This window comes from Stomoxys calcitrans, chromosome 2, assembly GCF_963082655.1.
Source record: "Stomoxys calcitrans chromosome 2, idStoCalc2.1, whole genome shotgun sequence".
NCBI classification, from domain to species: domain Eukaryota; kingdom Metazoa; phylum Arthropoda; class Insecta; order Diptera; family Muscidae; genus Stomoxys; species Stomoxys calcitrans.
This window is the reverse complement of record NC_081553.1, coordinates 139,508,489-139,536,235: the sequence shown is the minus strand read 5'-3', so window position 1 is coordinate 139,536,235 and position 27,747 is coordinate 139,508,489. Positions and strand designations below refer to the sequence as shown.

The 27,747-nt window shown below is 38.6% G+C and overlaps 1 protein-coding gene across 2 annotated transcripts in view; it reads left to right on the top strand.

Annotated features, from left to right (window-relative positions):
- LOC106091975 (NADP-dependent malic enzyme) overlaps window positions 1–27,747 on the top strand; it is a 114,685-nt gene that overhangs the window by 47,746 nt on the left and 39,192 nt on the right. The window contains exons 1-2 of one of the 2 annotated variants that reach the window (XM_059363963.1): window positions 11,508–11,664; window positions 21,745–22,600. In XM_059363963.1, coding sequence (XP_059219946.1) covers window positions 11,603–11,664; window positions 21,745–22,600 — 918 coding nt within the window. In that variant the 5' untranslated portion in view covers window positions 11,508–11,602. Of the gene's footprint in view, window positions 1–11,507; window positions 11,665–21,744; window positions 22,601–27,747 lie in introns of those variants that run through there. The other variant, XM_059363964.1, reaches the window with a different exon arrangement.

The window sequence follows — 27,747 nt, the reverse complement described above, 5'->3', positions numbered from 1 at the left end:
ATCGGTTATGAACCGATTTGAACCATACTTAGCACAGTAGTTGGAAGTGACCAAAACACTATGTGCAAAATTTCAGTCAAATCGGACGTGGATTGCGCCCTCTACAGGCTCTAGAAGTCAAGACCCAAGATCGGTTCATATGGCAGCTATATCAAAACATTTACCGATTTGAACTATACTTAGCGCAGTTGTTGGAAGTGATACCAAAATACTACGTGCAGAATTTCGGTCAAATCGGACGAGAATTGCGCCCTCTAGACGTTCAAGAAATCTAGACCCAAAATCGGTTTATATGGCAGCTAAATCAAAACATGGACCAATTTGACCCATTTACAATCCCAACCGACCTACACTAATACAAAGTATTTGTGCAAAATTTTAAACCGCTAGCTTTCCTCCTTCGGAAGTTATCGTACTTTTGACAGACAGACGGACGGTCGGACGGACGGACAGACGGACGGTCGGACGGACATGTCTAGATCGATTTAAAATGACATGACGATCAAGAACATATTTACTTTATGGCGTCTCAGACGCATATTTGGAGGTGTTACAAACAGAATGACGAAATTAGTATACACCCTCCTATGGTGGAGGTTATAAAAAAATACACAACACAATATAAAACCTAACGGCCATATTCACAAAACTTAATTAATCCTTAAAATAAGTTTTTTTGACAGTTCTATAACGGAGACCGTTAAATAAACCAGATTCAAATCTACATTAAATTTAGTTAATACCGGAGTAACTATTTAAATGTTTTTTTCCTTTTTATACCCTCCACCATAGGATGGGGTATACTAATTTCGTCATTCAGTTTGTAACTACTCGAAATATTCGTCTGAGACCCCCTAAAGTATATATATTCTTGATCGAAATTTTATGTCGATCTAGCTATGTCCGTCCGTTTGTCCGTCCGTCTGTCTGTCGAAAGCACGCTAACTTCCGAAGGAGTAAAGCTAGCCACCTGAAATTTTGCACAAATACTTCTTATTAGTGTAGGTCGGTTGGTATTGTAAATGGGCCATATCGGTCCATGTTTTGATATAGCTACCATATAAACCGATCTTGGGTCTTGACTTCTTGAGCCTCTAGAGTGCGCAATTCTTATCCGATTGGGATGAAATTTTGCACGACGTGTGTAATGATATCCAGCAACTGTGTAATATGATATCCAACAACTGTGCCAAGTATGGTTTAAATCGGTTCATAACCTGATATAGCTGTCATATAAACCGATCTTGAGTCTTGACTTCTTGAGCCTCTAGAGGGCGCAATTCCTACCCGATATGGCTGAAATTTTGCGTGACGTATTTTTTCTTACTTCCAACAACTGTGTCAAATAAGGTTCAAATCGGTTCATAACCTGATATAGCTGCCATATAAACCGATCAAGATATGGTCCGGTTATACACAATTAAATTATATGTGTAAAATGTCAACCAATTCGAATTAGAATTGAGCCGTTTGGGGTCTCAAGAAGTAAAATATAGAGATCGATTTATATGGGAGCTGTATCAGACTATAGACCGATTAAGACCATAATAAACACGTATGTTGATGGTCATAAGAGGATCCGTTGTACAAAATTTCAGGCAAATCGGATAATAATTGCGACCTCTAGAGGCTCAAGAAGTCAAGATCCCAGATCGTTTTATATGGCAGCTATATCAGGTTATGAACCGATTTGAACCTTATTTGACACAGTTGTTTAAAGTAAGAATAAAATACGTCATGCAAAATTTCAGCCAAATCGGATAAGGAATTGCGCCCTCTAGAAGCTCAAGAAGTCAAGTCCCCAGATCTGTTTACATGACAGCTATATCAGGTTATGAACCGATTTCAACCATACTTGGCACAGTTATTGGATATCATTACAAATACGTCGTGCGAAATTTCATTCCAATCAGATAAGAATTGCGCACTCTAGAGGCTCAAGAATTCAAGAGCCAAGATCGGTTTATATGGCCCATTTACAATACCAACCGACCTACACTAATAAGAAGTGTTTGTGCAAAATTTCAAGAGGCTAGCTTTACTCCTTCGGAAGTTAGCGTGCTTTCGACAGACAGACGGACGGACATGTCTAGACCGACATAAAATGTCGCAACGATCAAGAATATATATACTTTATGGGGTCTCAGATGAATATTTCGAGTATTTACAAACAGAATGACGAAATTAGTATACCCCCCATCCTATGGTGGAGGGTATAAAAACTAAGACTCAATTTTCCCATGGGTAGTATTCATTGCAAAGGCAGCATTCAACATTGTTCTCCGGCTTGAAAATGTAGGCAGTTTAATAAGACCCAGTCTAAACTCATATGAAGGTTGAGATTGCCGATCGCACCCACGTCCTTGGAGGCAAAACAAAAGGAATTGCTTTTGAACAGATTCAATCAGATTAGAGTGTAGAATATAACAAGGATCCAAAACTATATAACTATGAGCACCACACAGGCTGAAACTTTGAGCTCCGACTTGTGTGGTGTCCATCGTCCACAGGTTGCGGATGGTGGAAAGCTCTGTTTTTATGCGGAGTAGCTGCAAATGCGGCCGCGGGCAGTCTGCGATTTTCGAGAGGAGAGTCTCAGTGAGGGGTCCGAGAGGAGAGGGTTCGAGAGGAGAGTCTCAGTGAGGGGTCCGCTGGCACTGGCTCTTAATTAAATACTGAGTGCCAATGATACTCGAGATGACAAGGCGAGTTATTGGCGCCTTCGAATAACCAATGGCCAACATCAGCGTCTGTTCCCAGGTTAGATGCGGCTGGAGACGAGCGTCGGATCTTGGAACAACCAACTCGCCACAACGAGGGATACATGTGCAATCCCACAAAATCCATGCGGTTGGGGTGCTGGGCCAGTAACCCGCCCCTGGAAAACTATGAGAACTTCTATGAGAAACAAAGGAATAGTAAAAACGGACACGGTTAGATGTACGATTGAACCGTGGAGCGAATATAGATTCGGATCTTTACCTTGTTGCAGCAAAGGTTCGCATCCGTTTGAACATGGCGAGGAAGATACGGTCTGACTCTGCACGGAAACTCGACAGGGAAAAGCTGCAGACACAACAGATGGCAGCGGCATACTCCACTCGACTGACACAACTGCTTGATGAAAGCACTCTTTGTTCTGATGATATAATGGCGCAGTGGCAAACTATTGCTCACTCCATGGAAAATGCCGTGAAATCTGTTCTTGGGTACCGGAAGCCTCCCCCAAGAAACCCATGGTACGACCAAGAGAGTCGAGATGCTACTAAGGCCAAGAATGCGGCATGTAGAGCAACCCTGCAATTAGTAGCAAAGCGCCAGATATAGGAGAGGTATCGGGAGAAAAGGAGAGAGGAGAAACGTCTATTCAGCAGAAAAAAAAGGAAATGGAAGGACGTGAGTGTGAACGAATTGAGATGTACAGGAGTCAAAATGAAGTCCGGAAATTCTTAGTATTAAACATCAAACCGATATTTAATTTAGAATTAGAATTAAACATCCAACCGATGGCTTTGGTGCAGGCACATCCTCCTGCAGAGAAAAAGAAGGAAATCTGGTAACTGACAAAGATAGAAAGCTGAAGATATGGAAAGAACATTTTGCCCAACTGTAGTGGCCGATGTTGGCGGCGAAGAGGATACCGCAGAACCAACCAATGATGATGGTATAGAATATTTACCTCCTAGTCAGAATGAGGTCCAAGTAGCAGTGACCCGACTGAAGAAAAACAAGGCGGCAGGAACCGACGGGTTACCCGTTGAACTATTTAAGACCGGAGGCGACACGCTGATAAGGTGTATTCATCACCCTATCTGCGCAATCTGGCTAGAACAACGCATACGGGATGATTGGAACCTCAGCATACCATGTCCCGTACACAAGGAGACAAGACGGAATGTGCCAACAACAGAGGAGTAAGGTTCCTCCCCATCGCAAAAAAGATACGCTCGAGTGTACTGTGTAAAAGATTAAAACCCAAAGTCAATGAGATAATTGGGCCCTATCAATGCGGTTTTAGACCTAATAAATTCACCCTAGACCAGATATTCAAACTGCGCCAAATCCTGGAAAAGACCCGAGAAGGACAAATCAACACCTACCATCTCTTTTTTGACTAAAAAGCCGCTTTCGATACCCCTTTACGTTCAAAGGTATTTCAAGTCATGTCCGAGTTCGGTATCCCTGCAAAATTACTAAGACTCTGCAGGATGACACTTGCTGATACGCGTTCCTCAATAAGAATAGGAAAGAATCTCTCCGCACAATTCAATACCAAACGAGGCTTCAGACAAGGAGACAGCCTATCGAGTGATCTTTTTAATATTCTGCTGGAGAACATTATATAGTAACTTTATCAATTTTGGCACCGCCGTAACCGAAATAACACCAGTTTTGAGATAAAGCGAAGAATAATACTGGCAAGCAGATGCTACTTTGGACTAAGTAAGCAGTTTAGAAACAAGGCCACCTCTCGACAGACGAAGATTACACTATACAATACACTGATACTACCCGTGGCAGTGGAGTATTTGAGAGAAAGGTTCTTCGTAAATATATGGACTAGTTTGCGTTAATGGAAAATATAGGCGACATATGAACCACGAGCTGTATGACGACGATAGCATAGTTACAGACATCAAAATACAACGGCTGCGTTGGCTAGGTCATGTTTTCGGAATGGATGAAAAAGCTCCAGCAAAGAAGTCTTTTTTATCACTGGCATGAAGAGAGCAATGAGGAAGCCTGATGCGAATAAGATTCAGTCAATATATTCTCCATTAACTTGGGAATATCACTAAGTATGGAGATACCCCTATAATTACAGGAATCATAACGGCTGCCAGATTTTAACAATGGCATAATATAAGATTTTTCCATATCTGCGGTAGATAGCCAGATTTTAATGAATCATTAAACAGTAACAATAAACGATCGACACACTGTTTTAACATGCTGACCGGGATACCATCCGGACCAGCAAGAAATGTAGAGTTTATTGACAACAGCATAAGTGAGCTCGTAGTACTATGTGTTCCGTTATGATACCAATAGCTAAACTGACCTCGTCTTACTTCCTTTCAGTAATAGCCTCGCCTCACGATCTGGATCCCGCCATAGGATTTTCGCCTTCCTGCCGACAGCTTCGCTGATCCACATATTTACATGCGCATTCATCGCCCACGCTCTTAACTCGGACTGCATCGACCTGAAAGGCTTCGGGTTAACCAAGGTTATTGACGGCAGTCTTCTGGCCTTCGCCACCAAATCGTCTGCCCTTTCATTCCTCCTTACTGTGTTATGGCCCGGCAACCAAACGATGAGGATCTTGCCATTCTTAGAGAAGGCATTAATCTCCTTCTTACACTCCAAGACTGTTCGTGACCTTACCGTCCTGGTTGTTAGTACGACGTCCTCACGTTAGTACCACACCACCGAGACATTCCGAGACCGCCCGGATCTCCGCCTGCAGGACCGTATTAGGGTCAGGCAGTCTAAAACAGATCTCAGACCCTGGGTTCTCAATGTAGACCCCAGGCCTACTCAGTCCTCTAGCTTTAATCAATCCGTGTAACATTATCTTCCAATTAGCAATACTAGGGTTCCATCAATCCAAAAGTGTGCCTCTGGCAGCAGTGCCTCGGACTCGTCTTCAAGGTTCATCTCGGGTATCCGATCGGAAACCTATTCCCTTCCTTCCAAGTTTCTTATCGCCGCTTCAATTTACGGCGATAGTATGACCTGATTCTATCCTCCATCCATTCTCCCATAGCCTTTAGTCTCATAGCCGCAGTGGCTGCCTCACATTTAATCTGTATGTCAATGGGTCGTATATCTAGAATAGTCTCCAGTGCCCTAGTGGGCATGGCTCTCATCGCTCCGTCTATGCCAAAACAACATGTTCTCCGAACCTGTTGTATGGTCCTAACGTTGCAATTCTATCCTCGGATTCACTCCCCATTTCGAGCCTACTGCTCGTCTACATAGTGCCCAACATCTGTGAGCCTTCTCAGTACGCTCCTGAATGCGACACTTCCAATTCAGTTTCCTGTCGAAGATCACACCTAAGAATTTGACCTTGTCAGATATCGAAATTGTCTTATTGAGGAAACGTGATGCGTTAAATTGGCCCACCTACGCCTTCCTCGTGAAAAGGCATATTTCAGTCTTCTTTGGGTTAAAATTGGGACCTCTGGGTCATAAATCATATGCAAGACCCTTTCGGCCCTTATGCATAGCTGGTTCGGATCCTTACCCCTTAGAAGTATTATTACATCGTCACCGTAGCAGACAGGTTCAAATCCCTCCTCAGTCAGCATCCGTAATAGGTCATTTTAGTACACATGGTACACACAATGTATCCACCTGTTCCTTAGCATATGGTTAATCCAGTCTTAGGACCGGGTCCACCCGGTACTGATCTAAGAATTGGATCAGTTTGTCGATCCGAACATTATCGATGTCAATGCATACCGCCAGTGTGTACGTTTTGGCAACTATGAATTCTTCTATTTTATGCATAATCTCGTCGTATCCTGGCGAAAATGTGTTTTCGTCAAAAACCTGAACATGCCCTCCGCTTTCACTCTCATATCGTCTTCTAACGTTTCAGTTGGACATGGGTTGTTGACAGAAACTGTTTCATCCAGGCGCCGTCATTAAGACTATCGACCTGTTCACAGAAATGCTTCCATTAGGCACGTTTTGCCCCTCTGGTTATCTTATTGTATTCCTTGGTTTTCTTATTGTATTCCATCCCAATAAACTTCCGCTTTTTTTACGACGAGCTCTTTTAAAAAGTCTGCCGATCTCTTTCCCAATATTGCGAATCTCCCCGGTCAAGCAGGGTTTTTCTTGGGCTGATTTCCCTTCCCGAAGAGGACACCTATCTTCGAAAGACCCTACCACTGCAGTCGTAATCCTGTTGACTTTTTCGTCAATGTCTTCTATGCTTGGGCAATCTTAATTATCTTGCCCAAGTCTTCTTCTGAGTAGTCTTCCAAATTTTGTCCAGTTGGTTTGCAACTTATTGCGGAAGCTTATCGGATTCGACGATGGCCGTGCTATTCTAAACCTAATGTATCGATGGTCAGACAAAGCGTGTTCCATAGAGACCGTCCAATCTTGAACCTCATCGATTAGATTTTCCGAACATGACGTCACATCTAATACCTCCTCCCTAATCCTAATAAGAAAAGTAGCGGTGTTACCAATGTTAAGTGTTATTAGGTCCTTATTATTCAAGATAAGAAAGAAATCGAGTGTAGTTCCCGATTTTTAAATTTCTTCTACATTTTATTTCTGTTATTTTTCAAATTCGATAAATTTCTTGTATTCCAAGGTTGTCCACAATTATTACCTACCATAATTCGAGGAATTGTTTTGACAAAGTAGTCCTATAGAATAGTGTAAAATTTTGATGTATTTTCTTCAACATTATCAGATCCTAAAACGTTATCTTAATTAGTGCCGGGAAGTAGGGATCCGAGCTTAGTAGAATAATTTTTGGCGAAGCATTATCCTTTATTAGGGGAGGGACATTTAAATGGAATTTGTTCTGGGAAAGAAATAGTAATATTCAGGGTAGGATGGAAACGATCTTCTGGATAAGTGACTGGATTGGAAGATGATAAAGAAATGTTGGATCTACGGCTGATGAATATAAGATCGGAGAATTTACTAAATTAGTTATATACATTATTGATCTGAAATAGTCCGAGGTCAAATTAATAAATCGTAAGAAATACAACTAGTAACAACTTGTATAAAACTGTTAGAAGAACTGAACCAAGACATTGGCGGTATATTAAAGTCGCCTAAGACAATCAAAGTGTCAGTTGAAGTGGACTTTTAAAAAGCAGATGTAATAGCTTTAGCGTGACTCGAGTAAGACTCAATGTCGGATGAAGGTGGAATGTAAGAACAAGAGACAAATAATGTTACATTCTTCAAAAGGATTCTAACAACTATAATTTCAATACCAGACATGCATGAAATTGTTATCTGCTCGGAGGGATTTGACGGAAACTGCACACCGGCGTCAGTTTTCTTAGTATTGCTGTCCCGATCACATCTGTAAATTCAATATTTTGAGCATAAGATCTCCATTCCTTGAGGTCGTCTTTATACCCACCACCATAGGATGGGATCTAATCATTCCGTTTGTAACACCTCGAAATAATGATCAAGGACCCCATGAAGTATATATATATATATATATATACTTGATCGTCTCGACATCCTGAGTCGAACTAGCCATGTCCAGCTGTCGAAATCACGATAGCGGTCGAACGCGTAAAGCTAGCCACTTTTTTTGCACTGCAATTTTGCACAGATACTTAATATTGATGAAGGTCGTTGGCGATTGCAAATGGGCCATATCGGTTCAGATTTGCATATAGATCCCATATAAACCGATCTCCCGATTTTACTTTTTGAGCTGCTGGAAGCCGCAATTTTTGTCAGATTTGGCTGAAATTTTGCACATGGTGTTCTGTTATGGCTTTCAACAACGGTCCAAATCATTCGTTAACCTGATATAACTCCTGATTTAGCTGAAATTTTGCATATGGTGTTCCGTTATGGCTCCTAATAACTGTGCGAAGTACGGTCCGAATCGGTTCATTACCTGATATACTTCCTATATAAACCGATCTCCCGATTTGAATTCTTGAGCCCCTAGAGACCTCAATTTTTGCCCGATTTGGCTGAAATTTTGCCTATGGTGTTCCGTTTTGACTTCCAACAACTGTGCCAAGTACACTTTAAATCGGTCAAGAACCTGATATAGCTCTCATATAAACCGATCTCCCGATTTGAGTTCTTGAGCCCTTGGAAGGCGCATTTTTTGTCAAATTTGGCTCAAATTTTGCACATCGTGTTTTGTTATGACTTCCAACAACTGTGCTAAGTACGATTCAAATTGGTCTATAACCTCATATAGCTCCCACATAAACCGATCTCCCGATTTGAGTTTTTGAGACCCTGTAAGACGAAATTTTTGTTAGATTTGGCTGAAATTTTGCACATGGTGTTCTGTTATGACTTCCAACAATGGTCCAAATCAGTCTATAACCTGACATAGCTCCCATATAAACCGGTCTATCGCTTTTTCTTGTTAGGTTCCTAGAAGGTATAATTTTGCTGGTTTGACAAAAGTTTGGTATGTAGAATAAAATTATGCCCTTCAACTCAATTTAGTCTGTATAAATTTTTAGCATAATCATGGTGGTGGGTTCCCAAGATTTCGCCGGGCCGAACTTAGCACGCTTCTACTTGTGTATATTTTCCTCTTCCTCGTCGTCCTCACAGCTTCTGCAGAAATCGGCTTTTGCAACGTAAGGACAACCTTCTGTTCTTGCCAACGACTACAAAGCGGTAGAAGTTTACCGTTGCCGTATCTCGAACTCAAGCCTTCATTCGCTATACAATTCCCTGCGGAATTGTAGATGAATTTTAAGCTGTTCCGCATCTTTTTGAGAGATATCAGTTCTCTAGAGAAGACATTTTTTCCACCACTTTTTTATCGCAAGGATATCCGCTTGATAGGCACTACACTGATCGGTGCATTTGAATGTGAAATGCTGACACAATTTTCAGTAATTTTAATACCCCCTATCCTATGGTGATAAGGGTATATTCACGTAAATGGCAATTTCCGACCCTGCAAACTATATAGTTTTTGATCGTCGTGAGATTCTAAGAAGATCTAACAATGTCGGTGTATCTGTCTGTCTATCCATCTGGCCGTCTGTCAGCTGTAATCACGATAGAGGCTTCAAATATTGAGATATTAAGTTAAGTTAGTTCTTTAACAAACAAAATCGGTACATATTCAGATGTAGCTGCCAGAGTCTCTCTAGGGCCTTGAGCCCATAAAATATGCATTGCAGTGACAACGAACGAAGCCCCTCGATAGCCTTGCCAAATACGTTGCCGATCGGACTATGTTATTGTTGTTGTAGCAGTGTGTTATACACTGGGGCGGTAGCCATTGCCGATGAAGAACTCCATCGGGTCAATCCGGTACGTATGTACATGGGATTACCGATTGCTGCTATATGGACTGATCTCCCGGTATAGGATTATAGGTCATGACAAGCGATTTTATAACCTGATTTCGCTGAAATTTTAAACAGCAGCTTGCATTTGGCATCCCCAAATTCGAAGCGAGACTTTATTTGGATATAGCTGCTATATAGACCGATATGGCGATTTGGGGTCTTAAGCCTACAAAATTCTCATTTATAACCCGATTTCGATGAAACTTGGAACAGTTCAATTATACCCCTTGACATTCATGCCAAATATGGTCGTGATCGATCTATATATAGGTATAGTTGTCATATGGGCCGATCTCCCGCTCACTCTTAATCCGATTTTGTTGAAATTTTAAACCATTAACTACACTTGGACTCCCAAAGACTGAACCGAGTATGGTCTGCATGCGTGCATATTTAGACATAGCTGCCATATAGACCCATCTGCCGATTTTGGGTCTTAAGCTCATAAAAAGAGCATTTGTTAACCGATTTTGCTAAAACTAGGAGCACTAAGTTCTATTAGACCCCTTGACACCCAAGCCCAATATGGTCTCGTTCGGACTATATTTAGATATAACTGCCATAAAGGCCGATGTGCTGATAAAGGGTCTTAAAACCATAACAGGCGCTTTTATTAGATTTCCCATTTTGCTGAAATTAGAAACAGTGCGTTTTACTGAGCCACCAAATACAAAAACCAAATATGATCGAGATCGATCCTTATTCAGATGCCATATTGACCAATCTGCCAATTTAGGGTCTTTAAACCATAAAAAGCGTATTAACCCATTTTGCTGAAATTTGAGACTGGGATTTTTAATGGAACTTAATGCGTTTTTATTTATTAAATTTTGTTTAGGTGAGATCATTATTAGATGAGGCGCCCATTTAATTTTATCGGATTTATTTTGCAATAATTGGACAATTTTCATTCCCAACTTTGATTGACCTCCACTTAAAGTTATCCGCCCTACTGAAAACGGATGCGAAACATGCTGAGTACTAGGTTGTCAGATTCGGCGCGGTCGAACTTTTGCTTACTATTTGTCAGTTCTATAGTTTTTCTATTGCCAATGCATACAGTACAAAGAAATATAAGTTCAATGGTACCCAAGAACCTCAGCTGACTACTGCATGACTCGAACATGGTGAGGTACCAAGCAGCCAATCTCGCCATTCCAACCACCCGCTATTTTGCTTTTCAAACGCACAAAGCTATATGCTATATGCTACTTGCGATATAAACGTACATGTGCTCTTGTGCCCATTTGGCATTCACGTAATGATTTTCCCTGCCGTGGTGTCGCCCTTTATTGTTATTCTCTTTAATTTTGTCTTGTCCCTTTTGCATGGCTTTATTTCTGATTTTGCAAAGAATTGGACGCAAACAAATTGCTGATAATTGTCGTTCAAAAAACTTTTTTCTTCAGTCATTTATTTGTTTGTGGCATAGGGAAAATCAGTTTGAATTCATCGCCGGCAGCATTGACACACTAGCCATACCGAAAATCAATCATTCATATTGAAAAAGATTTAAAAAAATAGTTTCTACACAACAAAAAATGCAATCAAAAGTTCTTCAACCTTTCTTCATTTCTGCGAGATTGCTGCGATGCAGCCACCGGTAAGAAAATTGACACATATTTTTTTAAGAAGTGATATGAAATTCATACTTGATCCATGATACTTGGTGAAGTCACACTAGACCAAATGATAGTATTTTAGTCTTTTGCTGTAATATATTCAAGAAAATAGGCATGGTCGATTGATTGTGTGTCTATGTTTTTCGTACGTCATTTTACTGAGTTTGTATCCCCAAATTTCGTCGTTATATGCACGGAAAAAGGGGTTTCTTCTATCTGGAATTGGAAAAAGACGTATAATCAGTAAAATTTGGAAAACATATTTGTTCTTTCGTAAACGCACTAAAGGTGACAACGGATATAAGAAAGTCCAAAAACTACCAATTTGCTTCCTATAGGAAGAAACTACGGTTTATCATGCAGATGCTCAGAAAAAAAATAATGTTTTTCTTACGTGGTTTGTCAGGGACGTAGTCAGGGGGGCCCTCGGGCACGACAGGTTCTCAAAGAAATGACAACCTAAAGTGAAACTCCTTCTAACTGCTAGTGCGGGACACACACACAGAAAGTGTTATACAGTCTCTTCTTCTTCGATGTCACTACAGCTTCTGCAAAAGTCTGTCAGCATGTTTTCCGATTAGACAGTGACCTGTCATGACGGACACAATGACTGGGACGTCTTTTCTAGCCAATGACAGCAAAGCAGTAGACCTCTTCAAGTCTACATTAGGCCACATAGTTTTGGAATGCTCACAGCCTCCCCTTTGTGTTTGAATGTGTAGGGTAGTTCCTGGTCTCGCAAGCTCATCCGCTTTACAATTCCCTGGGATATCTCTATGGCCCGGCAACCAGAACATTTGAGTTTTTAACTGTTCAGCCATCTCGTTGAGATATCTACGACAGTCTAGGGCGGTTTTTTGTGTTCAGAAATACGTTCTCCAGGGATTTAATGGCTGCCTGGCTGTCTGAAAAGATATTTATGCCAATCGTCATAATGACATTATATTTTAGCCATTCCACCACTTTCTTACTTGCAAGGATCTCTGCTTGATACAAACTGAAGCAGTCGGGTAACCTTTTCGATATGACCAGTTCTAGATCTTTAGAGTACACCCCAAAGCCCACCTGGTCGTTTAGTTTGGAACCATCCGTATGGAAGTCTATGTAACTTCTGTTACCAGGGATATCGTAGTTCCAATCGGTTCTATACGTTAGAACTTGTCATGATGAGCTTACGTACGCATCCAAGGGCAGGTGAGAATGCTGTGGAACCACTCTTCCTCAGGACACTGGGCACTTACGGTGTGGACGATTTCTCCTTAGATTCTTCACTAACCGCTGCTGTCGAAGAACTTTCTGAGTTCCGTGCTTCCCCGCTGGCGCGCACTTTGAGCCCAGTCAAACTTTGTGACCCACCCACACAGGGCTTGTCGGTTTCCGTTTCGATACCATGCCCTCCTATCTTGATTGTGGCAGGGGGATTTTCAGTCTCCTGCAATCCGCCAGACTTTAGCGATGTAGTCGATAGCACATCAGGCAAGTGTTCAGCAACAATTGCTGAGTCGTCTACTGATTCCCCAACCGCAACGCTTCTATAGACCTTCAGTTTCAACTTGTTAAATCCGTAGGATACAACCCGATGCGTCTTCTATTGTTCCAACCTATTAAAGAGCGTGTTAGTTTGCCAGGGAAGGTCGATGGCCTAGGCAAATAATAGGCATGCGAAGAAAGAATAGGTTCGACATTGTTAGACTGTTAGGTTAGACTCGATCCAGGTGTCTTCGTCAAAAGCCTTTGCTGACCAGTCGCCTGTCGGCTAGTGGAGCCTGGAGCAGCCGCTCCACCAGTCGAGGTTTGAGTAGCAGACAACATGCTACGGCCTGATACCACCACCGCAGCTGTTGGGTCTTTGGAGTCCATTCTAAGCCTACTCCCGTGCTCTAGATCCGCCGCTCCACTGGAAACAGACGCGGATCATCAACCGTCTAATGGATACCTCTATCGCAGCTATCCTTGAGTGATTTAAATTGTTCTTCCAAAAATAATGACCTATTACGAGTTACAGGAAAATTCTTGCGGAGTGAAATAACAATTCATCTGCTCCACTCAACGGTTCAAACAAGAAACATTTTTAAAATGACAAAATTTCATATTTATAATATTCTACAAAGATTAAACAGCAATATGTTGCTGAGGCAAGGATCGTCTTAAAATTATTTTTCTTAAGGACAAAATTGTAATGAAATTCTTAGTAAAAACAAAAATTTTATGAATTTTTTCTAAAAAAAAAATTTTCTTAAGTTATATCTGTTTTTTTTATGCTTATCTATTTCAAACATTTTCCTACAATTTTTCTATAAACAAATTTCAATAAATATTTAAAGGAAAAATTTTAACTCATTACGCCTGGCCCTCGATTCCGTTGTGATTCGTGATTATGAAGACATTTTTTATATTTATAGTTAAGAGAATTTATATTGACGTAGTAACTTTTTAAATATTTTGATTTTTAAAAATTAAAAAAAAAATCATTTTATTTCTCAAGCCACTACAGCAAAAAAATTATTTTTTTAACCTCCACCTTAGGGTGGGGGTATACTAATTTCGTCATTCTGTTTGTAACTATATATACTCTTGATCGTCGTGACATTTTATGTCGATCTAGCCATGTCCATCCGTCTGTCCGTCGAAAGCACGCTAACTTTCGAAGGAGAAAAGCTAGCAGCTTAAAATTTTACACAAATACTTCTTATAGATGTAGGTCGGTTGGGATTGTAAATGGGCCGTATCGGTCCGCGTTTTGATATAGCTGCCATATAAACCGATCTTGGGTCTTGACTTCTTGAGTCTCTAGAGGGCGCAATTCTGGTCCGATTTGACTGAAATTTTGCACGTGGTGTTTTTGTATCACATTCAACAACTGCGCTAAGTATGGTTTATGCCATATAAACCGATCTTGGGTCTTGACTTCTTGAGCCTCTAGAGATAGCAATTCTTATCCGATTTGCCTGAATACAGCTCCCATATAAATCGATCTCTCTATTTTACTTCTTGGGCCCCCAAAGGGCGCAATTCAATTCGAATTGGCTAACATTTTACACAGGTCTCCAACATATAATTTATTTGTGGTCCAAACCGGACCATATATTGAGATCGCTCTAATAGCAGAGCAAATCTTTTCTTATATCCTTTTTTGCCTAAGAAGAGATGCCGAAAAAGAACTCGGCTAATGCAATCCATGGTGGAGGATATATAAGATTCGGCCCGGCCGAACTTAGCACGCTTTTACTTGTTTGTTTAAATGCAATATAAAAATGTCAAATTGTGGAAAATAAAAAAATATACACCATAACTAACATAAAACCTTAAAATTAAAAGATAAGACATAATATACAAGTTTTTAAGCATTTTACAGGTAGGCTACTTTTTGCTTTTTACCATGTGAAAACAGCAAAAATGTTTGCCATTTTATCAAACAATTACTGCATTCTCATTTTCAGCACAATTTCGGTTGTAGGTCCCATATAGACTGATCTCTCCATCTGAACTCTTTAGGGCACAAAAGTTATATTTTTCATTCTATTGGAAGAAATTTGCAATCTGTTCCGTCTCCCCATAAGGACCAACTTGTAGTGTGACTTCTTGAGTCCACGAAAGACGAAACTATTGATCTCTCTGTTTTTTTTTCACGAATTAGGAGTTTTCCTGATTAAGATCTGATTTCCTTAATACTGGAAAAGTTTGAAAACTATATGAAAATGACAGATATCCAGTACCACGAAACTTTTCTGCCTATATTCACAAAACTGTTTGCAGCTTTAAAGTAGGATTATTTGAGAGATTTCCCTTATAAAACTGTCGTATAAACCTACATTAAAGCTCCAAAAAGTTTAGTGGATATAGACATTGAAAGGTAAACAGTACAGGCTTTTGTGGTACAGCTTCTAAACTTGTTAGTAAAAACAACATAAATGTTTGATGTAACGGCAGAACGTCTGCTGAAAATTTGACAGCAGTTATTTTTTGCTGAAACAGAAAACATTTCCTGCTGGTTTTAAATGGTCAAATGTTAAAAAAAAGGTCATAAGTTTTCCAAATTTTATTTAATTCCATTATATCTTTTAGTTTTACAAGCATGCAATGTAAATTTTCTTTTTCAATTTTCTGCAATTTGCTAATTTCTTATTGAATTTAAATAACAGCAAACAAAATAACTACGACTATTACATTTATGATCACCTAAAATTGGCAATTTTTATTATAAATATATAAAAAATACCTCAATTGTTGTTTAGAAGTTCAAAATCTTTTTATGGATTAATTCAAAAGTTTAATTCAAAAATTTAATATCAGCAGACAAATTTCTCTGGGTGTAGGATTGCCACGGGGAAAACATCTTTTGTGAATGAGTGTAAAGTTCAAATCGATTATTTGAGATCGAAAAAGAAAATCTTAGTTAGGAATTCTTTGCTACCTACAAAATCCCTTATTGTTTTCCATGCCACGCCCCCAAGTTGGTTCATGCCTAGTATTGTATCCGAATCTATAACTCAGACTGCGTCGACCCGAAAGATTTCGGTTTTTCCAAGTTTATTGATGGCATCCTTCGTTGTCAAATCGCCTGCTTTTTTCATTCCCCCTTACCCCACTGTGGCCCGCCGTTCAAAAGATGCGGATTGTACCATCCTCAGATAAAGCCGTTAATCTCCTTCTTACACTTCAGGACTGTTCGCGATCGTGATCACCCGCATCTCCGCCTGCAGGACCATATTATGGTCAGGTAGTCTTAAAGAAATCGCAGTCCCTGGGTTCTCAATGTAGACCCTCAGGTCCTCTCTGTCCTCTAGCTTGATCCGTCCGTGTAACAAAATCTTCCAGATGGCAATACCAGGGTTCCGTCAGTCCAAGACTGTGCCACTGGCAGCAGTGTCTCGCACTCGACCTCAAGTTTCATCTCAGGTATCCGATCGGAAACCTCTTCCGTTCCCTGCAGGTTTCCTATCGTCGCTTCGATTATACTGCGATGTTATGACCTGCTCCTATCCTCTATCCATTCTCCCACGCCTTAAGTCTCGTACAACAGGATATGGGAAGGATATATAGAATAGTCTCCAGTGCCTCTCAATGCCAAGTCAGAATGTTCTCTAAACCTGTTAGAGGTATTATACACCCAGAAAAATTAGTCTGCTGATATCACCAAAAACTGTCAGCTGATATTATACAAAAAATTTTAAACTTTTGAAAAAATGATGTCTAATGTTCCTATGTTATGATCTTTCTCTATCCTAGTCTTCCTTATCCTGAGAGAGTCAGTGATGGTTCCATTGCCGGCTCCCTGTTCGTTGGGCTATATTGAGTCTCCCGTCTCTGCACTGCCTGATGCTCTAATATTAGGATCTCTAGCTATCTTTGCCCTCCAAATCTTGAGTAAATGGGCTTCTTGGAAGTGGGCGGTTCCCTGTTCGCTAGGCAGCATTGTGTTTCCTATCACAGCACTGCCTGGTGCTTCAATATTGGGATCTTTGATCTTCGGAATCTCGGTGATGGTTTCATCAAAGTCGGTGATGGTTCCACCGTCTGTTTGTTAGGCTGTATTGAGTCTTCCGTCCCTGCACTGCTTGATGTTACAATATAAGGATCTTTGCTAATCATAATCTTCTCAATATTGAGACAGTCGACTCCAGTTCGTGAGGCGGTATTGAGTCACCTGCCACTGCACGGCTTGATGTCTCAATATGAGGAACTTCGTCTAACCTAGCCTTCCCAATCTTGAAAAAGACAGCCTTGCTCTCGTAGAACCCACTCCCAAAAAATCTTAGCCAAACTTTTCACGGAGACTTGATCAATGTCCACCACAAGGAGATTTCCTCAGAGACCAAACCTTGGTTTTTACTTGCCTTAGAATCCCGGCATGCGCTCCGTCTCAAATTTGCTGCCCCATCCCTTGATGAAGACCGTCGCCTTTGTGAGCTGGGATATGGCCATCTTTCTCACCAGGTCGAGCTTTGCGCCCCAGGGAGTGCGGATACTTCCGTCGAGTTTTTTGACAGTATCAATACATCAATCAATACATTCTGCTGACGCAAAGCGCAGCGTAAAGATGTCCCCTCTATACTCGCAGCTAATCATTTGTACGGGTGGACCCTCTTCAGAGCTCCACACTAAAGGCGTTCACAGTTACAACTGAGTGCACCAGTTTGGTATTTTTTCAACATTCAGCGAGTACAGATAAGTGGAATTCAGTTTCTGTTACAAGTTGGTATTGTTATTTTTTCAACGAAATTAAGTGTGAATGAGTAATGAGAGTAACATATCTGTTTTCCTATGGCTTCTCCAAACAGTTATAAACAGATATTGGTGGTGATACAACAAATATTTGTGGTGGGCTGTCTGAACGAAGCCACACGAAGTTGCTTGCTCTGTTCGTATATCCTTTGCCCGCGGGCAAACGAAATTATGTGCGGATGTGTGTTGGTGCCCATCTACGATGTACAAACAATTTAATTTGTTTCACTACAAATAAAGACCTACATTTGACCGATTACACATGGTATGACTTATAAAAAACTTTTCAAACAAGGTTTTAATTGCTTTTATAATTTTTGACATTAAAATCCGATTTTTTTATCATGGCAAGTGGTTGGTAAAGAAGACATTCTTTGAACAAATTTTTAATTGTACGAATTAAATTGTTATTTAATAATACAAATTGCGAGTATCTATTTCCGCATTCTGAACACAATCCTCTTTCACACATATGTAATGCGAGGAAGTGTAAATGAGCCAAATCATAGACAGACACATAGTGGGGTGGGTAGATAATATAAAGTATCAAGAAAAATAGAATGTTTGGTTTTTATTTATCTACCAATAAAATAAATTCATTTATTAAATAATAATTGTTAAGTAAAAACTATATGTATGTTTTTAAAAGTGTTACCTTGAGATAGAGTAGAGCAGAAAAAATTAAAATGTGATCAAATGAAGTAGATACATTCCAAACGAAACAATGTTGAGGACATGGTTGAAGGTAGACGTGGTATTTATAAATATTATTTTATTGTAATATGTTATTAACCTTATAGAGGCTATATTGGCATGGAAAACGACGCTGATGACGGAAGAAACAGATGCAATATTCCTTCATGTGGATGTAGATTTCGTGGTATTGTGCGCAAAATGCTAAGATTGGTATTTATTACGGTTCACTTTAATATGCATGTACATTATTTTGTTCATTAGACTTTTTAGAGACCCTCATAAAGGAAATGCAATTTTTTCTTGTTTCTTCTATAAAATATAAATTAAAAAATAAATATTTTAAATCAATATATTACATGTTTTATCGTCAACTTATTCCAATAATACAAAATATTTTTTAATAATCAAAAAATATCAATTATTACCATTTATTATTGAGTTCATAACTGTTTTAATTACAAAATTTTTAATCGATAATACAAATTCGTTTATTGGTCCTTTATTCCACACATGTTCCAAAATTCGCTCGTTAACCAAATCCTCCACTTGAGGCCGATCATCTGGTGGAATCCTACCGGATGCACTACCGACATCGATGGCTGCATTAGTCAGCTCATCTCTGTTGTGCTTCCTTGCCACTCTGGCGTAAGATGGTAGCTCCTTGCTATCTTAAATTGCACGTTTTCTATCCCTCACGTCTTGACAATGCAATACTAAAATAAAACGAAATAATGTTTTTGCTTTGGCCTCTTTTGAGATTATAACTTAAAAATATTCTCCTTTTAGAATGCCTGAAATAATTTCGTTATTTATCAGCCGATCTCTCGAAAAACCGAATTGTCACTAATTCGAACAGTTCTGAAATTAGAACAGGCCTCTTCGATATATGGATCTTTCTCAAACTAGAACTCTTGGTTTTTATTAGGTATACAGTTTTATTTTAAATACACTGAATTTTGTTTTGTTTTTTGTATTGAAGTATATAGTTCAAACAAGTAAGAGAGTGCTAGGTTCGGCCGGGCCGAATCTTATATACCCTCCACCATGGATCGCATTTGTCGAATTCTATGCGCAGTATGTCTTTTTAGGCAAACAAAGAATATTAAGTAAGAACTGTTGTGCTACTGGAGCTATATCAAGCTATAGTCCGATTCGGACCATACATGAATGCTGAACAATGTAAAAGTCATTGTGTAATATTTCAATTCATTCGGATAAGAATTGCGCCTTGTAGGGGCTCAAGAAGCAAAGTCGGGAGATCGGTTTATATGGGAGCTTTATCATGCTATTGATCGATTCAGACCATATTAGACACGTATGTTGTACAAAATTTCTTCCAAATCGGATGAGAATTGCGCGCTCTATCGGCTCAAGAAGTTAAGATCCAAGATCGGTTTATATGACAGCTATACGAGATTATGAACGGATTTGAATCATACTTAGCACAGTTGTTGAAAGTGACACCAAAACACTACGTCAAATCGGATGAGAATTGCGCCTTCTAGAGACTCAAGAAGTCAAGACCCAAGATCGGTTTATATGGCACCTATATCAAAACATGGACCGATTTAGCCCATTTACAATCCCAACCAACCTACACTAATAAAAAGTATTTTTGCAAAATTTCAAGCGGCTAGCTTTACCTTCTCCTCCTTCGAAAGTCAGGGTGCTTTCGACAGACAGACGGACGGACGGACATGGCTAGATCGACTTAAAATGCCATGACGATCAAAAATATATATACTTTATGTGGTCTCAGACGCATATTTTGAGGTGTTACAAACAGAATGACGAAATTAGTATACCCCCATTTTTACCATCTACAGTTCTAAAATTCGAACATGGGGTTCTATTTTCAGGAAGTTTTCGTAGGCATGCTTCCATCATTGCACAGCTCACTAATTAATGAGTAGGTAGAAGCATGTAATTTTTTTGGGGCAAAATGGTGGACTGATGATGAAACTTCGTTAGCTTCGCAATCGCGATCTCCATAGCCTGCCCAATGCATTAATAGCAACCACATTTTGCCTAAAACCTTTTTTAAAAAAAGGGGTTTTTTATGTTGCTTTCTTTATTAAATAGAAACAAAACCAAGCTGGACAAAAAAATCAACGACAAAATGAAACAACCAAAAGAAAAACTAACGCAAAAAACAGATTACACAGCAAATTTTTTAAACGAGTTTTGTTTTAAATACTAAAGCTTTGCAAAATCATCCGCCAATAATAGAGACGAAACCTACGTCTGTTAGATCCCTTCATTGATATTTTGAGAGAGTTTTGCACAGCATTATTCTCTTATCACTATGTGTAAAAAATTTAATGGAATTTAACGTTTTATGCTTGTGTGCTTGTGTCCAAGTCGATCGTTTGAATAACAAATTTCAAACTCTTAAAAAATTCGGGTCAGTTTATGATTGAAGTTCAAAACATCCACCATTTATTGGAACAAGTTTGGAATGAGGTGCCACAAAGAGCGGCAAAAGGGCTTGGTTCGAATTATTAAATTGAGTCTTAGGGGAAAGCCCACCAAATTAGAATCACAATAAAGTACTTGAAATTAACCTTGAACAACATAGTGAATGTAGATAAAATCGAAGAGAGAAATAAGGACGTTTTTGCTGACAGATCTGCTAGAGATGAAGAAGCTTTACAAAGCAGTAATACCGATATTAATCCCATTGCAGCCGTTTTTAGGTACCGGATTGACACGTTGAGATTCTTCATCGGCAAGGGTTGCCGCCTCAATGAGGGACGCACTGCTACAACAACAACAATCGGTATTAAAGCGGAAACGCAAAGCAAAAGCATTGGAAAGCGTTAATACTGTCATTTAATAGCTCAAACATAAAGATTTTTTATCTAGCAAGCGTATTAAACTACAACCTTTTGAATTTTCGTAACGGTATCGTTATATATAGTATGAATAAACCAAAAAAAAACAAGTATTACTAATTTTAATTTGCAAAACAGCTATCCCTCTTGTCAATCTCATAACGTTGAGAAACGACATCCACAAATTGTAAAGGAACACAGCTATTGTCTTATACGACATACAAACATATGATTACTATTTTTACTCTCCCGCATTACGCTCTCGATAGCTTTTTCACGCTCTCTGTATATTTGTTGTAATTACAGTTCACCTGTATATCCGTCGGCTGTGAATTCGTTTAGCCCCTCTCATGGCCAGAGAACTCCAAATGAACAGCAATTTTACAAAACCACTATACCGATAAATGAGCAATGCCAACACCAACAATGCCCATACAGTGGCAATGGTGTCATTCGCTCAGCAACAGCTGATGGCAAAGACTTAACAGCTGTCGCCGTTCAAAATGCTATCCATGGCTCTTATGACGTCACACCACATACAACAACACAACATGGGATTTCCTCAACAATGTCGCCGCTGGCAACAGAAACACAGCAATGCGTTTGTACGGGAATGCGCAATGGCCCAACAAATGAGAATCATACGACTGCGGCCACCACAACAACCACCATTGAATATGAGTTGGCGAATGGCTACGCGAAGCTCTCTAAAATCAGTACCAGTCGAGTAGTCGCCGAGCAACCATCAAACGTCGTAGCCGCCACGGTAGTAGCAGTGCCAAAATCCGAATCATCATCACCGTCGCGAATTCAAACGGAAGCGGGCAAAGAATCAACAGAGACCACCAACTCCAAACTACCGCTGCTTTCACAAGAAGATCTGGATGATTTGATGCGAAATGTCAATGCAATAAACACAGTCAATCGAACATTACGTCAGTCATTCAACCAACAACAACCAAACCACCATCAGACACCCTTGTATAATCTTCAACAACGTTCAAATTTTCATATGAATTTTTCAAGCATGAACGGCAGCAGTGATAGTCCTATGAAAAAGGTGCCCCGTGATCGCCTTGGCCTATGGGGCACAGGAGGTGAAGTCGACGTACCCGGTAATATTTCCGGTTTGCAGCGCTTGCAACAGAAGAAATACAACAAGGTAAGAAACTATGATATATCGAGCATACATACATACAGGGAACTATTTAGTTAAGATGAAGGGATGACTGGCTGGCTGTAATCGTATGTGAAAATATGGCACCTTTTAGCAAAAGTTCAATGTCGACTCATTCGAAAGGCACACATATTTATACATACATACAAACCTATAGCGCATCTGTCACAGTTGGATACAAATCGCTAAACTTGAGTAGGTAAATTACATAAATATGTACACATATCGCTACATACGGCCGTAGTACGGTAAATGCGCAACATCATCGTCAAACGAAATCGCAATTGAAAATTCTGTATAACCAAATCATTATTAATTCGGTGAATTTTTCTTCCACCCCAAATAGGAAAGGATAATCTTTCCATGGAACATGAGTGTTTATTTGCTGCTGCTGACTTATTTTTTTTTCTACTATAGCGTGAGTTTTGTTTAGTTTGTAAGTTGGTGATGAGCAGAGTTGCCACTTGGAAGATTGTTTTCCTTCCAAAGATGTAAAAGAATCGTTTTTCCTTTACAACTTATAAGGGCAAAACGACTCGTTTGCCACAAAGACGAGTCATTCAAAGCATGTGAGCCCAAATAAATGCCTAAATTGTGCAAAATAAACACATAGTTAACAGTCAGTTATTTTTGGATGTAAAGAAGGTACCTCCTCTGGCATTGCCTTTTGTATCAAAATTTAAAGAAAAAAGGTTATGGAAAGTTTGCATTCAGTTGTGATTATACACATCCACTGAGAAACACATTTACATATGTGTTTTATTTTGTTACCCTCCACCATAGGATAGCGGTATACTAATTTCGTCATTGCGTTTGTAACACCTCGAAATATTCGTCTAATACCCCATAAAGTATATATATTCTTGATCGTCATGACATATTTAAGTCGATTTAGCCATGTTCTTCCGTCTGTCGAAATCACGCAAACTTTCGAAGGCGTAAAGCTAGACCCTTGAAATTTTAGTCGAGGTCGGTTGGGAATGTAAATGGGCCATATCGGTCCAAGTTTTGTTATAGCTGCCATATAAACCGATCTTGGATCTTGACTTCTTGAGGTACTAGAGGGCAAAATTATTATCCGATTTGGCTGAAATTTGGTACAAAGGCTTCCACGACCTTCAACATACGCGTCCAATGTGGTCTGAATCGATCTACATCCTGATACAACTCCCATACAAGGCGCAATTCTTATCCGAATGGACTGAAATATTACGCAATGACTTCTACTATGGCCTTCAACATTCAATTCATATATGGTCCGAATCAAACTATAACTGTATATAGCTCCAATAGCATAACAATTCTTATCCATTATTCTTTGTTCGCCTGAAAGGAGATACCGCGCAAAGACCTCGACAAATGCGATCCATGGTGGAGGGTACATAAGATTCGGCCGGTCGAACTTAGCATGCTCTTACTTGTTTCATCTAACATCCTCTTCTTAATTAAGCAGCAGTCAGACTTTTTAGCAGTAAGTCTGCTGCTCTGAAATTGCAGTACTACTGCTGTAATAGAAAAACTACTGCTACAATAGGAGCAAAATTAACTACTAATATTCAGCAAATAGTCTTTGCTATTTTCAGCAAACTTATTTCTATGAGTGCGAGAATCCCTTCCAACGAGATTTCTAAAAAAATGCCTAAAGTAATCAAAGCAAGCAACAGGCAAACATGAAAAATAACATACCATTTTTTTCAGCTGATTTTTCTACTTAATGCAGCAGATTTTTTTTGCTAATTAAGCTGACCAAAAAAAAAAACAGCATTAATATCTGCTTTCCCATTTTCAGCAGACAAAAACTGCTGTTTTGGCAAACATTTTTGCTGCTTTGAATAACAAATTTGGTTGAGTTTGGTAGTTAATTTTTCTATTGTAGCAGTAGTTCTATTACAGCAGTATTACTGCTATTTTAGATGAGCAGGCTTTTTGCTGAAAAGTCTGTTGTTCGCTGAAAGTGACCGCTGCTTAATTATGAAGGGGATGTTAGAAGAAAAAATAGAACACATATGTAAATGTGTGTCTCAGTGGATATTTATAATCACCACTGAACATATACTTTCCATAACAATTTTTCTTTGAATCTACACTCAACCAAAGAAGATTTTATTTTGTGGAATATTGCTGAAAGCAAATTACCTGATCAACAGATCATTGTACACATACACAAAAAATAAAAAATTTTTTTGTGTTAATTATTGTTTTTGTAGATTTTTCATTCATTCGCAAAAAACACCTTTTTAGATTTTCAATTTTGATTATTACTAATATTCCTAATTACCAATTCCCTAAGGACGGGTGTAAATTTATTTATCATAGTAATTATATTTACAAATATTTTCATTGATTTTATTACTCTGCTAATGCTCACAATGTTGTGGCTACTAGCTTTCTAGATCATTTCTTCTTGTATGGATATTTTATGAAAAATCCATATGGAATACAAACAGCCACTGAGACACACATCTCCATTTGCCTGTCGTCAATATCTCAATCAACAACTTCCTTAAATCTGGTTGTGTCAAAATTGTTGTTCGAGAGACACACATTTGCACTCCATTTGCCTTCAAGAAACTTCCTTTTTTTGGACTACCTAAATATTTATTGTCCCTTGTTAAGCTGAATATTCTGTTCAGCTTTTCAGGTGGAACTCCATATAAAAAGACGTCGGCGAAACGCTGGAGGAAAATAGGCGAAAAAGTAGTACTCTGTTTATAGTGAGGAAAATGGCAAAAAGAATTTTTAGTGGCAACGCTTGACATCATTGTATATATATTTGCGAAAGAAAAATAAAACTATAAGGGTGGTACTATATTCGCTTTTAGCGAATTTTTTTTCGCGATTACTTTTTTTAGATAATAAATTTTAAAGCAAAAAAAAACTTTCTGTATCATTCATTAGGACATTCCCTTATTAATGGTGGTACTATATTCGCTTTTCACAGTTGAAAACACAAAATTTGGTGGTTACTTTTATGCAACAATACAAAAATCTCAATGAAAACATTACTTTTATGAATATTTTTTCATAAGTAATCGCTGGTACTATGTTCGTTTTTCGCGACATTTTTTCGTGATTACTTTTTTCAGATAATACATTTTGAAGCAAAAATACTTGCTGATTTCATTCAGTGGACATTCTCTCATTACATTATAAAAAAAATTCATAAAAGTATTATGTTATCATTGAAATTTTTGTAGTGTTTCAAAAAAGTAACCGTGAAAAACATGTGTTTTCACCTGTGAAAAATGTATGTAGTACCAGCCTTTACCTATGAATAACGTTTCATAAATGAATTATGTTATATTTGTGAGTTTTGTAGTGTTTCAAAAAAGTAACTGTGAAAAACATAAGTTTTTATCGGTGAAAAACGAACATAGTACCAGCCAAACGTCTTTTGGTATGAAAATAAAAACAAAGTTGAAAATTCTTTAACTTTTGTGCGTCGGATTTTGTTTGCAGAGTTGCATTTTTAATGCGTGCGCATTGTATGTAACTCCACCTTGACTCGTATTACGTTGTGGCCACTGCCTTATATAACTCTTGCTAGCCACATCGATATTTCGAGAATAGCCAATCTGGCAACTTAGATATTTAGCATATTTTCGATAAGTCCTTCACCGATCTCTACTTACTTGACCAGGGTTGACAAAACACAATCACACATACATGACAGGCAAGCACATACACTTACATCTATCGAAGAAGCATGGGGTGGAGTTAACGCTTACAAAAAAACGGTAGGTTAGGTTATATGAATTATGAATAAAAGAATAAAAATTTGACGCATTGTTGTTATTTTACATAGCATTGTTGTTATGTTATACTTGGTCGGGTTGTACTGCCCCTCATACAAACACAAATTATTATTTTCAACTTTGTCAGTGTGCCCATCACTGTTCTAGAGAATATTATACATATATTATAAACAACGTGTGAAGACGTAATAAGAAAACTCGTTACACGGAATTTAAACTAATGGGAACTTAAAACTGACAAAATCCAATTGTAAGTTACAGTTTGTAACAGTATAAATACAGTTGAAAATTGCTACAATTAATGAACACTTGTCCTATGACGGTATGTATAAGTAAAAAATTTAAAAATCAATAGTCAATTTAAATGCAAATGAGCGGAGCGAAAAAATCCCTTACGAAAATGAAAAAATTTTTATCGGAGCGGTGTGGAAAAATATACTGGCTTCGGATCCAAAAAAAATTACCGAATCTAGTCCGAGTTTGGATATATCTTCCAAGATACAGTTTTTGTCCGATTTAATATTAATTTTATATAAAATTTAAAAAAAAACCGATTTTGTAAAAGGCTCTATTATTCTCCAATATGGTAAACATTTTTCAATAGAAGTTACAATTAAGTCATCTATACATAGATCAGGTATGAACAAAATAGATCCATGTTGATAAAATCTTAGCTAATGATTTTCTGCGTAGTTGGACTATCCGGAAGTATGCATATACGGTTTTTTCAACTGAAATGTTTTATAAATTCTTATTTTGATACAGTTTTTGTCATTGTTTCATAACATTTCAATTTTTACAAATATTTTCTACTTTTCTATAAAGAAATATGATATTGAAATAAATGGGAATGGGAAACTATTTTTCCACTATTGTTGACATCAGTTTACGAGCTTTAACTAATCTTGAATATGATACTGCAGTCAATAAATTACTATAAATCACCCCATTCACTCCCTTAATTGGCAATTCAAACTCAACGTATGAAGATAAACACAAATGTGTTTTTAAGGCGTCACAAGAGATTATGACAGCAGGTATAAACCTTTCCTTACTAATAAAATGACCATTCAGACGCTTGTCTTTTTAATTCCGAATTGTATTTGAAATTAACTGAACAAAATGTCATCGCACTGCACTGCGAGAAATAAATAGGTATGTACGTACTAAAATCAGACAAAACTGACCATTTAATAGCCTACACCACAATAAGTAAAAGTATAAGGAAATAACAGTTGTAAATGTAAATATGTGACAGTTGTATCTAAATCTGAACCGAGAAAACATGTGGTGTAGAAAACATAAAAATGTGCCAAACTTAATGAAGACCGCCTGAAAAATTCAATTGGGATTACAAATATGTATGTATATATAGTT